Genomic DNA, 12,732 nt, shown 5'->3' with positions numbered 1-12,732 from the left:
CACAGTCCACAAATTGTTTGTCCAATACAAGGAAACATAAGTTTTAAATTTGAGGAACATAAAAAACACATGAATATCGTATAAACAAATTTAGATTATTGTATGTTTTAGAGTAATTATAATGATTGGATTATTAGATTTGTGGGCTAAGTAGTTCCCCCTTATCCACGGGGGATATGTTCCAAGACCCCCAGCGGATGCCTGAAACCGTGGAGAGTACTGAACCCTTTATATACAGAGACGGCTACTAAGTGACTAACGGGCGGGTAGCGTATACAGCATGGATACACTGGACAAAGGGATGATTCACGTCCCGGGTGGGACGGCGCAAGATATCATCACGCTGCTCAGAATGGCATGCAATTTAAAACTTATGAATTGTTTATTCCTGGAATTTTCCATTTAATATTTTCATACCTCGGTTGACTGGGGGTAACTGAAACCGAGGATAAGGGGGGACCACTATTGGTCCATTGATCGCAATTAAGACTATAAAAACCCTTGTATGATATTGTGTGCATTCAGCTTCTGAATGGCTTGGGCAATGCATTTTTTTGCTTCCATTTTCATGTCAAACCATTTTCTTTTAATTTCAGTTACTGTGCGTCCCTCTGCTGACATAGCATTTACAGCATCACAAATGCTTTGCCATTGCTGGGTTTTCGATTTTCCTGTAGGCCTAACGCCAGTACTAACGCTCTGGAAAATCACATTTACTTTGTTTAAGTTTATTTAACAGTACGTCGTTTCACTACTGCTTAAGTTCTTCTTCTTCTTACAGCCTTTTTTTGGTGGCATCTCTCCAATTCTTGGGCATGTGCCAGAGTATGTGCACATAGCAAAACACCTGCCCTTATATAGTGTTTAGGGGGTGTTACCTATGCTAAGAACAAACAATCGGCCATGTGTCTCCAGTTTATGAACAAGTGGGATTCATCATTCCGCAAGCCTGGGTAAGAGCAGATTTAGATGGTTAAGAACGTTTGGTGCATCTGGAGTTGGCTTCTCTTATTTTTACTCTTAACAGAAAGTTAAGAGAAAATATAAGAGAAATTTAAAAGAATGTTGGTAAATGAGGCCCATTGTTCAGGTCATCATTTTCTCATGGTTAATTTCATGCATGTATTCAGTCTTATTTACTTACAGATTGGATCTTGTGCAGTTTTGGGATCAGTTGGAACGCTGAAGTTTCCAGGTCCTGCTAGGTTCTCAGCACAGACTCTGAAGATGTAGGTCAAGCCTTCCATCAGACCTTCAGCCTTAACTTCTAGTGCATTGAGTAGGTTGCGGTTCACTCTGGTCCAGTGCGTGCTGTTGATTTCTCGTCTCTCTATCCAGTAGCCCAAAATGGGGCTGCCGTTGTCTTTTGGTTCATGCCAAGTAACAACGATGCTGTTCGCAGTAACGTCTCCAATTTTAGGCATGTTGGGTGCATCAGGTGGTTCTTAAATACACAATTCCAGAACAAAGTGTGAGATGGCATTTAAGAACAATTAGGACTTATTCCAATTGATATACATTTGAAATATCTTACCAAACTGATTCTTAGCCAGCAGTGGTCCTGAGATACGTGGTCTTCCAGTTCCTATCCTGTTCTCAGCTGTGACACGGAAAATGTACTCCTTTCCTTCAATTAGTTTTGTCACTAGATGTTTGCATCCTTTAAGACTTGAAGTAACAGTGACCCATCCACTGTCATCTTTTGTGCTGTCTTTTTTCTCAAGGATGTAGTTAATAATTTCACTGCCACCATCATCTAGAGGTGGATCCCACTTGCATATGACAGAGGTATCTCTGATATCTTCAAATCCAATGTTTACTGGGGGTCCAGGTATGTCTACAGATTCCAAATACAAGAATTAAGGTTAACAATATCAAAAACATCAAAACAGTGTATGTCAACAACAGGAATTTAATGCACATGAGTGAGGTAACATCATCTTACCAAGCACATTCACTTCACAGGATGCAGTATCCGAACCGTGTGGATTCTCAACCTTGATCATAAAACTTCCATGATCACTTCTAATAGCATCTCGCACCATTATGCAGGACTCGCCCCTCTTGCTCATATCAACAGAGAGACGTTCTGAGAGAGAGGGGTGGTAAGGTTCCTCAGGCTCCTCAGGCTCCTTTCCCTTTTTCTTTCTCACAATGGGTTTTTCCTGTCTCTTTTTGATTGTCTCTGGCTTAATGTTTTCTTCGTTCCTGAGCCATGTCACAGTTGGGTATGGAGACCCAGAGATCAAGGCATCCAGTTTTATCTCATCACCTTTCTTGATGGTCAGACCATATTTTAGACTTCCTTTCATGGAGACCTTGGGTGGATCTGAATAAACATATACATTACAGTGAGGTTACATGAGCTGATATTACACAATTACTTTAGATGAAAAATAATTTCAAAGTTATTTACAATAGTGTCAGGTTGTACTTACCGATAGGATCAGCAGCTTTGACCAGTGGTGTACTGCGAGAGGGGTCACTGACTCCAGCAACATTCTCAGCACGTACACGGAACTGATATTCCTTGCCCTCTGTAAGGCCTTTCACAGTATAAGAAAATCCAGGCACCAGGGAGTCCAAGCATTTTTCAAACCTATCACCATCTTTCTCAATTTTTTCCAGAATATAGCCTGTTATAGGGCATCCACCATCAGATGTTGGGGGCTTCCAAGTGATAGTCACAGACTGAGAGGTTGGATTATGAGCTTCAACATCATTTGGTGGATCTGGTTTTTCTGAAAGTATCAAAATATAACAAAAACAAAGTATTTTAGAATTTAAAGTGACTGTTAAATCAGTTTAGATACTCTAGTGTCAGCTTGCAACACCACTTACGCTTCTGTTCCTCAGTAATCACAGGGTTGCGGATCTCAAGGTACTCTCCACCACCAATCTTGTTCACTGCCTTGACACGGAAGTAATACTCTCCATTGACCATGAGGTCCTTGACAGTGCAGCTCACTTTGTTCTCTCCAGACATTACAGGCAAGAAGGTTTTCTTTGCAGCTTCTCTGCGCTCCAGAACATAATGGAGAATTGGTGTGCCACCATCACTTTCTGGAGGTTCCCAAGAGATCTTGCAGGAATTCTTTGTGATCTCACTGGCAACAATATCCTTGCATTGTCCAGGAAGACCTACCAATTGAAAGGAACACCATCTGTAAAATATAACTTTCTAATATACAGCAAACATTCAAAAATGGAAAAAAACAACATAACAATGTCAAGTAGACAACAAACTGTACCAATGACTTTAACATTGATTGTTCCAGTGGCTGATCCAAGACTGTTCTCCAGGGTGACTGTGTATACGCCAGCATCACCATACACACAGCGGGCAATTTCCAAGTGAGCACTTGAAAGTTCACAACTTGGGGTGATCCTGTCATCAGCCTTCAGTTCTGTTCCATCCTTCTGCCATGATGCTTTTGGTTTTGGAATAGCTCTGTATGGGATGGGTACATTCATCTTCTCACCCTCAACCACTACAATATCTTGGGTCTGCAGATCAATTGTAGGAAGGCCTTTTTGGGAAACAAACAAATAATTATTAGGTGTCTTTTCAAATTATGAAAATTGTGTGTACAATTTAACAATACTGAGGACTGCTTACAATCAGGATCTTTGGCAAAGACGCTGTCAGAGATTGCAGATGGGTCACTAACACCAACAGCATTTATGGCACGAACTCTTAAGACATATTGTTTCTCAGGGATTATGCCTTCTTCTGCGTTGTATCTGAGCTCTTTCACAGGACGCGAGTTGATTCTCATCCACTTCTCAGTGCCAGCTTCAGCAAGTTCAATGTGGTAGCCTAAGATGGGACTGCCACCATTTTTCTCTGGTGTTTTCCAGGTAATAGCAATATGGTGTCTGCCAGCATCAGTAATTTGCAGCTCCAGAGGAGGTGATGGTGGACCTGAGCAAATAAGCAGTGCATATAATTATTATTATTCATATTATCAAAAATGATAGCAAAAAAGAAAAAAATGGCTGTCTTGACACATTTATCAAAAGTATAATTTCCAGACAACATACTTGTTGGATCCTCAACTGTTAGGAAGTCAGTGGGCTCGCTGGGGTCCCCAACACCTGCTTCATTTTCTGCACGAACTTGGAATTGCACTTCAGTTCCCTCAGCAACGTCTGTAACTGTGTTCCTGCATTCAGGTCCTGATGTCTTTCCTGCCTTCACCCAGCGGGTTCCCAGCTTCTCTTTCTTTTCAATTACATATCTGCCAGACAAGAGGTTAAAACCATACATTCAAGAAAATCCTTTTATAACAAGCAATGGTTGCATGATTCAATAACACACATTGCACACATGTGAATTGGTGTAACAACAACTTACTTTGTAATAGGCCTACCACCATCATTCTTAGGAGGTTCCCACTTCAATTCAACATGTCTCTTTGTCATTTCCACCACAGTCAATGCATATGGTGGTCCAGGGGTTGCTGGAGAAAAGAAGGAAGTGATTGTTTCTGCCACTGCCCAGAGTAAAGAGAACAACTTAACAATATAACACTGTCAACAATATATTAGAATATGTGCTTACTGAAAGTGTCCTTTGCCAAGACAGAGTCCTCCAGTTCACAGAATTCACTCTGTCCAACAGCGTTCTCAGCAGCCACACGGAACACATAGAGAGAGCCCTCGTTCAGTGGAGTTACATTGTATTGTGTTTCCTTCACAGTGGTGTCCACTGCTTGCCAGGCCTTGCGCCTCACATCTCTCTTCTCCACAATGTAGTTTGTGATGGGAGAGCCACCATCCTTTTCAGGGACTGCCCACTTCAGCTCAGCACTTATCTTGGTAATATTTATTACCTCAAGCCAGCGTGGAGGTGAAGGAGGGACTGAGAAACAAATTACAACGGTTACACTCAGCTTATTTTAACAGATAGGATTTGCACAATAAAAGTTTATGAATTTGTATCTTACAGAGTCTCTCCTTGCAGATCACAGGGTCACTGGGATCACTGGGTTCACTCTCTCCAGCAACATTGACCGCTCTGACCCGGAAGGAATACTCTTGCTTTTCCATTAATCCTTTCAGGAGGTGCTCAGTCATTGGCACATCGTCAGCTGCACGGACCCATTCTTCAGTTCCACTCTTCTGGAACTCAATGATGTAAGACTCGATCTTGGCCCCACCATCATGCTCAGGCCTGGTCCATTGCAGTAAGGCAGAGGTTTTTGCAATATCTTTGATGAAAGGTTTACCAGGAGCCCAGGGTACATCTGGAATAAGACATAATTAGTTCCAGCTTCATCTTTACTTTTATTTGCTTTTGGAACTAAAAAGCATCTTGCATTTTAGTTGACAGTGTGTGTAAGAACCATTGTAATTTTACAATTGTAAATGATATATTTTTAAAACTGAAAAAAAGATTAAGGTTGTTACCAATTGGATCCTTAACCAAGATCTGATCAGTTTCCTTGCTAGGCTTTCCAGGTCCAGCGAGATTCTCAGCCAAGACACGGAACCTGTACTTCTTTTTTGTGGCCAGTCCTTTCACTCTGCAAAAAAATAAAGGTAATTTTTTCACAATACCATGGGGTCACAAAGGATTCAAAACATGATTCAACAGAAGAAATTCTACATCACTGACAGTGTTAATTCCTACCTGAATGTGTTGTCTCTGATGGGCAGCTTGTTACATCTGATCCATTTATCAGTTTCTGGATCTAACTTCTCAATCCAGTACCCAGTAATAGGGCTACCACCATCCTCATCAGGCTCATACCAAGTTAGCGTCAGTGAATCCTTGGCAATATCTGAGGGCTGCAGTCTAGTTGGAGCACCAGGAGGGTCTAAAATACAAAGGCAATCTCAATTAAAACTGCAGTGAATAGTAAGACATTGTTTGTGAAAATTAAAAAAAAAAAACATATTTCAAATATAAATATATATACAGCTAATTACTTACCAAAGGAATACTTGGCAACAATCGGTACATGTTCTGCAGGAGCACCAATGCCATACTGGTTTTCAGCAAATACTCTAAAAGTGTACTCCTTCATAGCCACAAGCTTGCAGGCCTTGAAAGTGGTCTGTTTTACAGTAGCAGAGAGTTTGTGCCACTCCTCACTGTCTGCAGCCTTCCTCTCTACAATGTAATTGGTGACCTGTGAACCGCCATCATCTCTGGGGGGATTCCAGGCCAGGAAGCAGGACTCATTGGTGATCTCAGAGATATCGAAAGCAGCTGGAGGTCCAGGCTTATCTGTTGGGGTCATTCAGAAAGACATACTTTTACTGTATCAATTACTTGCAGAGAATTATTAGTTGGGATTCTGTCGGGTCTGTGGGTGAAAGCAGAAAAATGCCATACCAAGTATGTTAACATCCACTGTTGCTGTGGCTCGGCCGCTGCTGTTAACAGCCTCAATGATGTAGGTAGCGGTGTCATCTCTCTTGGTGTTGGCAATAAACACTGTAGAGTGACCAGGCTTTGTCTCGAAGGAGACTCTGTCGTCTGCTTTGAGGATAAGGTCAGCCTTGGTCCACGTTACTTTGGGTTCTGGTTTTCCAAATACATCTGCAGCTAATTCAATCTTGGTCCCAGCCTTGGCAGTCAAGCCAGCCAGAAGTTTCACATCGAGTTGAATCTCTGGAGGTTCTATGGAATCAAAAGGAAACTGGGTGAGCTTCATACTTCTATACGCAAATCTTCATCCTAGAATATGAACAGGAACATTTCTGAAGCATGTACCTTTTGGATCCACAGCCAGAATCTCATCTGTGGCCCTGCAAGGTCTGCTAGCGCCCAGCCTGTTCATGGCTCTCACACGGTAGGCATACCACTGGCCCTCAGTGAGACCTGTTACCTGGAATCTAAGGGGAAATCATTACTCTGCATTAATCCAATAATCATTGTTAAAGTGACAAAAATTACATGTTAGCAAACTGACATCACTTTGGGGTTTACTATTTTAATCAGCTTCTTACTTGAGCTCAGGCACAGGCTCTCCACAGGGCTCCCATTTGTCACTGCCACGCTGGCACTTGTCAACGATGTAGCCTTTAATTGCCGCACCACCATCATACTTTGGTGGCTCCCAAGATAAGAAGATTCCATTGGCAGACTTGTCCCTCCATTTCAGATTCTCAGGTGGGTCTGGTACAGCTGTTCAAGAACATTCAGATTTAATCTCAAGAAAGATTATACAGTGTCCCTTCCATTATATAAAGTCAACATTTTAGTCATGACTTTAACTGCTTCAGGGCAACTTACTGGCTGGGGAGGACACATTGACTGGTTCATCAATGTAGGCGGGCTCTCCTGGGCCACACTTGTTGCAGGCAGTAACACTGAACAGGTACTCTTTGCCCTCCACGACATCTGTGACAGTATACTCCAGATCTTGTACTCCAGTAATAACCTGCAAGAAGCATTTATGTACAAACCCTCTTGAGTACTATGACTCAATGTTTTCAATGACTTTCTATTTCAGGTTCTCATAGGTTACAGTTTCCTATGACATGATTTTGGTATCACTTTGGATGAACATTTGGTTAGTTTTCTCATTCTAGTTTCATTTATGTGTACACCTCTACTGTGGCTTGAAAGTATGAAGTTTTTGTAGGTGGTTAGTCAACATCAGAGTGCAGTTGATCTTAACTATGTACACTCAGTTGTAGGATATTAATACTTAGTTAGATTTAATTTGACATCAAGCAATTATAAAATGAAATTTAACAACATAACCTGTACAAATTCAGCAGTAAGAAGAAGCTAAATATATGTATTCATACCTTGACCCAGGTCTTACGAGACACCTCACGCTTTTCAATCTGGTAGCCAGTCACTGGACTCCCACCATCATGTTCTGGTGCCTCCCACATCAAATGAACATGTTGTCTTGTCACCTCTGCAACCTTGAAGTCTCTAGGTGCACTTGGGGTTGCTAAACAAATATAAGAGAGGCAAAATAAATGAGTCAGATCAATCATTTTTGGGAGTAGCAGGCAAATTGTTATCATTAAAATAATGGGAAATGATATTTAATATGTATCACTCACCAATGACATTCACATTAATCTCTCCGGAGATTGAGGTGACATCGTTCTCCAGCTGCACTGTGTAAACCCCTTTGTCTGGGCGCACACTGGGAGTGATAACCAGCTCTGTGAAGTGTGCCTTTGTTGCCATGGACACACGGTCTCCACTTTCCAACACCTTGTCTCCCATACTCCACTTGGCCGTGGGGATGGGGTATCCAGTAATGGGGATGCGAATAGTGAGAGGATGAGGGACAATGACCTCCAGGCCATCCTTGAATGCATTGAGATCCATAGAAGGAGCCACTACAAAAGGAGAACAGACTACTGTAACGGGGTTGTGCTGAATATTTAACATTCAAAAATATTTTTCCACTATGAGACATGCTGTGGTCTTTTCACAGTTCCAAAACCCACCAAGGGTTTTGTTTTGAATAACCCACACGGGTTTTGTTTTGAGTATGATTAAAATTGTGTACTTATATAAAATGAAATAAGAGTTTAATTATATCCATGTCTTTAAAAGCTAGACTTACATAGCTTAATATCTTTTTTATTCTCTGGCTGTTAAAGATTAAACCTGGCTACTTTCCCAAACAAAAAACCTCCCTGTTCTTTTAAGCAAATTTCCTTTGCTCCATGGCATGACACTCAGGTTTACCTACCATGTGGATCGTCTGCCAGCAGAGGTCCAATCTGTTCAGCTGGGTCTGAAACTCCAGCTGCATTCTCTGCAGACACTCTGTAGAGGTACTTCTGGCCTTGTTTCAGGCCAGATACCTGAGTAAATATTTAGATTATTAATCAATACAATTACTCGCCTCTAGTTCTGAAAATAAGAATGATGATATGATTCCCTGTTATACTACAGAGAGCCTGTGGTATAGATAAAGAAATACAATTACCTTGAAGCAAAGGTCCTGGCAGAGCCTGGCATTGCATCTAAGCCACTTGTCGCTTCCCTCCTCACACTTTTCAATTATATAACCTGTGATCATACTACCCCCATTGCTCAAGGGTGTGTCCCATGTTAGCTGAACTGAGTCCCTGGTCTGGTGTGAGTAGATGAAATTCAGTGGTGGGCTTGGCCTCTCTGGAAGTTTAAAAGTGACAGGCAAAAATTAATTTAAAAAGTGCATATTTAACAGATATTTAATATACATAAAACACTAAGTAATTAAAAATGACTAACCAATGGGATCCATGATCTTCACTGGATCAGTGGCAGTACTTGGCTTCCCAATTCCAGCCTTGTTTTCAGCTCTGACACGGAAGATGTACTCCTTGTTCTCCACAACATCATTGATGACAGCTGTGCGGTCCTCAGGTTTGGTAACGAGAGCTGGTTCCCACCGCACTGAGGTCCTGTCTCGAAGCTCAATGATGTAAGCAGTGATCTCAGATCCACCGTCAGACAGTGGAGGTTCCCAGGAGACTGTGGCACCATACCTGTTAACATTTCCTACCATGACATTCTGTGGTGCATCAGGGACATCTGCAAATACAAGCAAAGAATATGTTATGGATTAAATGTTGTTTCTCATTTTCATTTTATTTGTCTGCATATGAAACATGAAGGAATATTGTTACCTATTGGTTTGGTTTGATCTGGTTTATTTCCTACATTAAAATTTCCTGCTACAACTTTGAAGTCTAAAAGTAATGCTATTTTGGCATTGTATTCTATTCAGGTTTGGTTGCTTTTTTTGTTTTGTCAGTTAACTTTCTACTTTTTTCATTTATATCCTACTAATCTTGACACATATCACATGATATAGGCAACTGTAGTGTCTGGCTCTAAATTCTGTTTCTGTGAAACAGAAGGTACATGAGCTAGCTTGGTTATTTCCATGGGGATATCCCATAAATTTCTGTGGCTCCTACTCCAGGGTGGTCAGAATTTTTCATTTATTACTGATTCAGATTTCTTATTAACAGAATGACTCACACAAACTAATGGAATGATGGCTATTTGGTAGATGTTTGCAAACTTACTAATGGCAGTTTATATACAAAGACTTCCAAACTGGTGCCCACATAGGTGATGCACTGTGCCTGCACAGGATGTCTGAGATAGATGCAGTGCTTACCAAACTTGTTCTTGGCTTGAACAGGTGTGTCCGTCTCTACTGTCTGTCCACTGCCCACTCTGTTGCGAGCACAGACACGGAAAAGGTACATTGAGTCCCTTTGTAGTCCAGAAACACAGTACTCGGGAATGTCTGCACGGTCAGTGGCCATCGCCCAAGTCTTGCGCTTCACATCACGTCTCTCCACCACATAGGCGATGATCTTGCTGCCACCATCACTGTCAGGCTCGTCCCAGGCAAGACTGACCTCACCGTCGGCTGTGTCCACAACTTTAAGGTTCTTCACAGGCCCAGGAACATCTGCAAATCAGGATTATCATCATACAGATTTATACCATATGAAATATATGAAATGATGACCTTGATGAGTTTCATAAGTGAAAATGCACTACTGCTTTACCAATAACATCCAGATTGATGAATGCCTGTCCCTTTCCGTGTTTGTTCTGAATCACAATCTTGTATCGGCCCTGATCAGACTTCTTAGGGTCCTTCAGCCTGTACTCTGTTCGGTCAGGAGACGTGTCAATGTTCTGCTTTGGTAGGCTGACGTCATTGAAAAACCACTCAGCCTCAGCACGGGGGTAAGCATCATAGGGAACCGTCATGGTGAAGGGCTTTCCAGCATCCGTCACCAGGTTCTGATCTGTGGTCTTGATCTTTGGCACAGCTTTAACAATAAATCAATCAATCAGTAAGCAAATATATGAATAACTTGGATAACCTTTTATGGAGAGGACAGACAACTCAGTGTCTATGCAGTGACTATGACATACCTGCCAGTTCCAGCTTAGCTCTGGCATCCTTGTCCTTAGCAATGATTCTGTACTCGCCCTGGTCACGAGGCCGGATTTCACAGACCTGAAGCCTGTGAACTTTGCCCTCACTCATCATCTGGTACTTGTCACCTTGGACAATGATCATGTTGTTCCTCAGCCATTTGACCTCAACTCGGTCTTTATTCAGCTCAGCCTCGAACACAACATCTGAACCAGGGGGTTCAAATATATCTGATGGGGGTCTGATGATCTCAACTGGTGTTTCTGGAGTGATAAACATAAAATGATAATGGTTAAGTGAATTAAAAAATGAGTCAGGTAGTCATAAACATATAAATCATGAAATCATACCTTCAACAAAGAGCCTGGCCCTTGAGCGTGTCTGATCCACACCACAGGCATATTCACATTCATCATCTGGTCTGCACTCCTTGATGTGCAGTCTGCATATCTTTCCATCTTTCTCAAAATGGTATCTTGGGAAACAGAGAGGAAAATCATATAATCTGCTGGTGACAGACACCCTTCCTAGTATGGTGCTCATAGAAACCCATATCAATCTACTGGAATGGCATACCTTGGTCCTTCTCTGATTTCACGGCCATTCTTGTACCATTTGACTTCGGCCCTCTCTTTGGAGAGCTGGCAGGTGAACTCAGCATCCTCAAACTCAGTGACAGTCTGGTCTTTGAGTTGGGTAGTGAAATCGGTGGGTGCCTCACTAATAATTAATTCTGCTGTGGACTTGTCAGAACCAGCCATAGCTGTGTACTCGCCCTCATCTGCAAGGCTGCAGTCCTTGATAGTCAGCGTATGCTTGTTCTTGTCCACTCTGTATATTACGCGCTTATCAAAGGTGAGCTCTTGGCCACCCTTCATCCATTTAACTGTCACATTGGGTCTGTTGACCTTGCAAGAGAAGGTTATGGTTTTCTTCTCCTGGGTCTCACAATCTTCAAGTGGGTCAATGATCCTAATATCTTCCTCTGTAGATAGGAATTGTGGAAATGTTGGTAAGAATAACACACTGCACAGACAATTTATTCACCCAGAAATAAAGAATGAATGTCAATAAACTTGTATTTACCTTGTACACTGAGTTTTGCAGAGCTTTTGGCATGTTCACCACGATGATTTGTAAGTGTGATTGTATAGTTGGCTTCATCTGACTTCTGAGCATCTTTGATCCTCAAAGAGAAGACAGTGTCTTTTTGGACCATTATGAACTTGCCGCTCTCAAACAGTGTCTCATCATTTTTGAGCCACTTGGCTTTAGCCCCATCAGTGTTCACTTCACAGTTGAAGACAATCTCTTCACCTTCCTTTGCTTGTGTGTCTCTGATAGGTGTGATTATCCTGAGTTTTTCTGTTGAATAGACCAAAAAGCTCATCAAGTATCAGTATTACTGTTTATGGAATGTACATGTATGGTATGTATTTGCATTGCAGACAAAATTGAATATCATTAAAAAAAACAGCTAAATCATTTTTAAAAAGCACCTACCAATCACAAGCAGGTCCGCACTAGCTCTTGTGGAACCAATGAGGACAACATAGCCTCCCTCATCCTTTAGCTCACAGTTTTTGACAACAAGTACTCTTCTTTTCCCATCAGAGATAATATCATACTTGTCACCAGCTTCAAGTTGCTTGTCACCCTTGAGCCATTTGACTTCATATGATTCCTTGGAGACTGAGCAGGCAAATTCTGCCTTTTCACCTTCAACAACTTCTTGGCTCTGAGGCCTGGAAATAAACTCAGCTGCCAGTTCTGAAAAAGTACAGACAGATCACTTGAGATGCTTAGAGTTCAGCCTCCTCATATATGTTAAAACTATAAGCATCTCATA

At 41.7% G+C, this 12,732-nt stretch overlaps 1 protein-coding gene across 1 annotated transcript in view; it reads right to left on the bottom strand.

Annotated features, from left to right (window-relative positions):
• ttn.1 (titin, tandem duplicate 1) overlaps nucleotides 1–12,732 on the bottom strand; it is a 166,335-nt gene that overhangs the window by 70,141 nt on the left and 83,462 nt on the right. The window contains 30 exon segments of the mRNA XM_036544927.1: nucleotides 1,145–1,444; nucleotides 1,535–1,837; nucleotides 1,946–2,329; nucleotides 2,439–2,741; nucleotides 2,842–3,141; nucleotides 3,252–3,530; nucleotides 3,620–3,925; nucleotides 4,045–4,241; nucleotides 4,358–4,463; nucleotides 4,565–4,864; nucleotides 4,950–5,249; nucleotides 5,413–5,528; nucleotides 5,636–5,822; nucleotides 5,939–6,235; nucleotides 6,344–6,631; nucleotides 6,725–6,846; nucleotides 6,961–7,138; nucleotides 7,247–7,394; nucleotides 7,768–7,919; nucleotides 8,035–8,319; nucleotides 8,679–8,793; nucleotides 8,919–9,106; nucleotides 9,206–9,508; nucleotides 10,104–10,403; nucleotides 10,504–10,773; nucleotides 10,880–11,146; nucleotides 11,234–11,358; nucleotides 11,460–11,868; nucleotides 11,970–12,248; nucleotides 12,387–12,653. Coding sequence (XP_036400820.1) covers nucleotides 1,145–1,444; nucleotides 1,535–1,837; nucleotides 1,946–2,329; nucleotides 2,439–2,741; nucleotides 2,842–3,141; nucleotides 3,252–3,530; nucleotides 3,620–3,925; nucleotides 4,045–4,241; nucleotides 4,358–4,463; nucleotides 4,565–4,864; nucleotides 4,950–5,249; nucleotides 5,413–5,528; nucleotides 5,636–5,822; nucleotides 5,939–6,235; nucleotides 6,344–6,631; nucleotides 6,725–6,846; nucleotides 6,961–7,138; nucleotides 7,247–7,394; nucleotides 7,768–7,919; nucleotides 8,035–8,319; nucleotides 8,679–8,793; nucleotides 8,919–9,106; nucleotides 9,206–9,508; nucleotides 10,104–10,403; nucleotides 10,504–10,773; nucleotides 10,880–11,146; nucleotides 11,234–11,358; nucleotides 11,460–11,868; nucleotides 11,970–12,248; nucleotides 12,387–12,653 — 7,374 coding nt within the window.

The sequence above is a fragment of the Megalops cyprinoides genome, chromosome 14 (genome assembly GCF_013368585.1).
Source record: "Megalops cyprinoides isolate fMegCyp1 chromosome 14, fMegCyp1.pri, whole genome shotgun sequence".
NCBI lineage: Eukaryota > Metazoa > Chordata > Actinopteri > Elopiformes > Megalopidae > Megalops > Megalops cyprinoides.
Note: the sequence above shows the minus strand (reverse complement) of the source record. Positions and strands in the feature narration are given on the sequence as shown.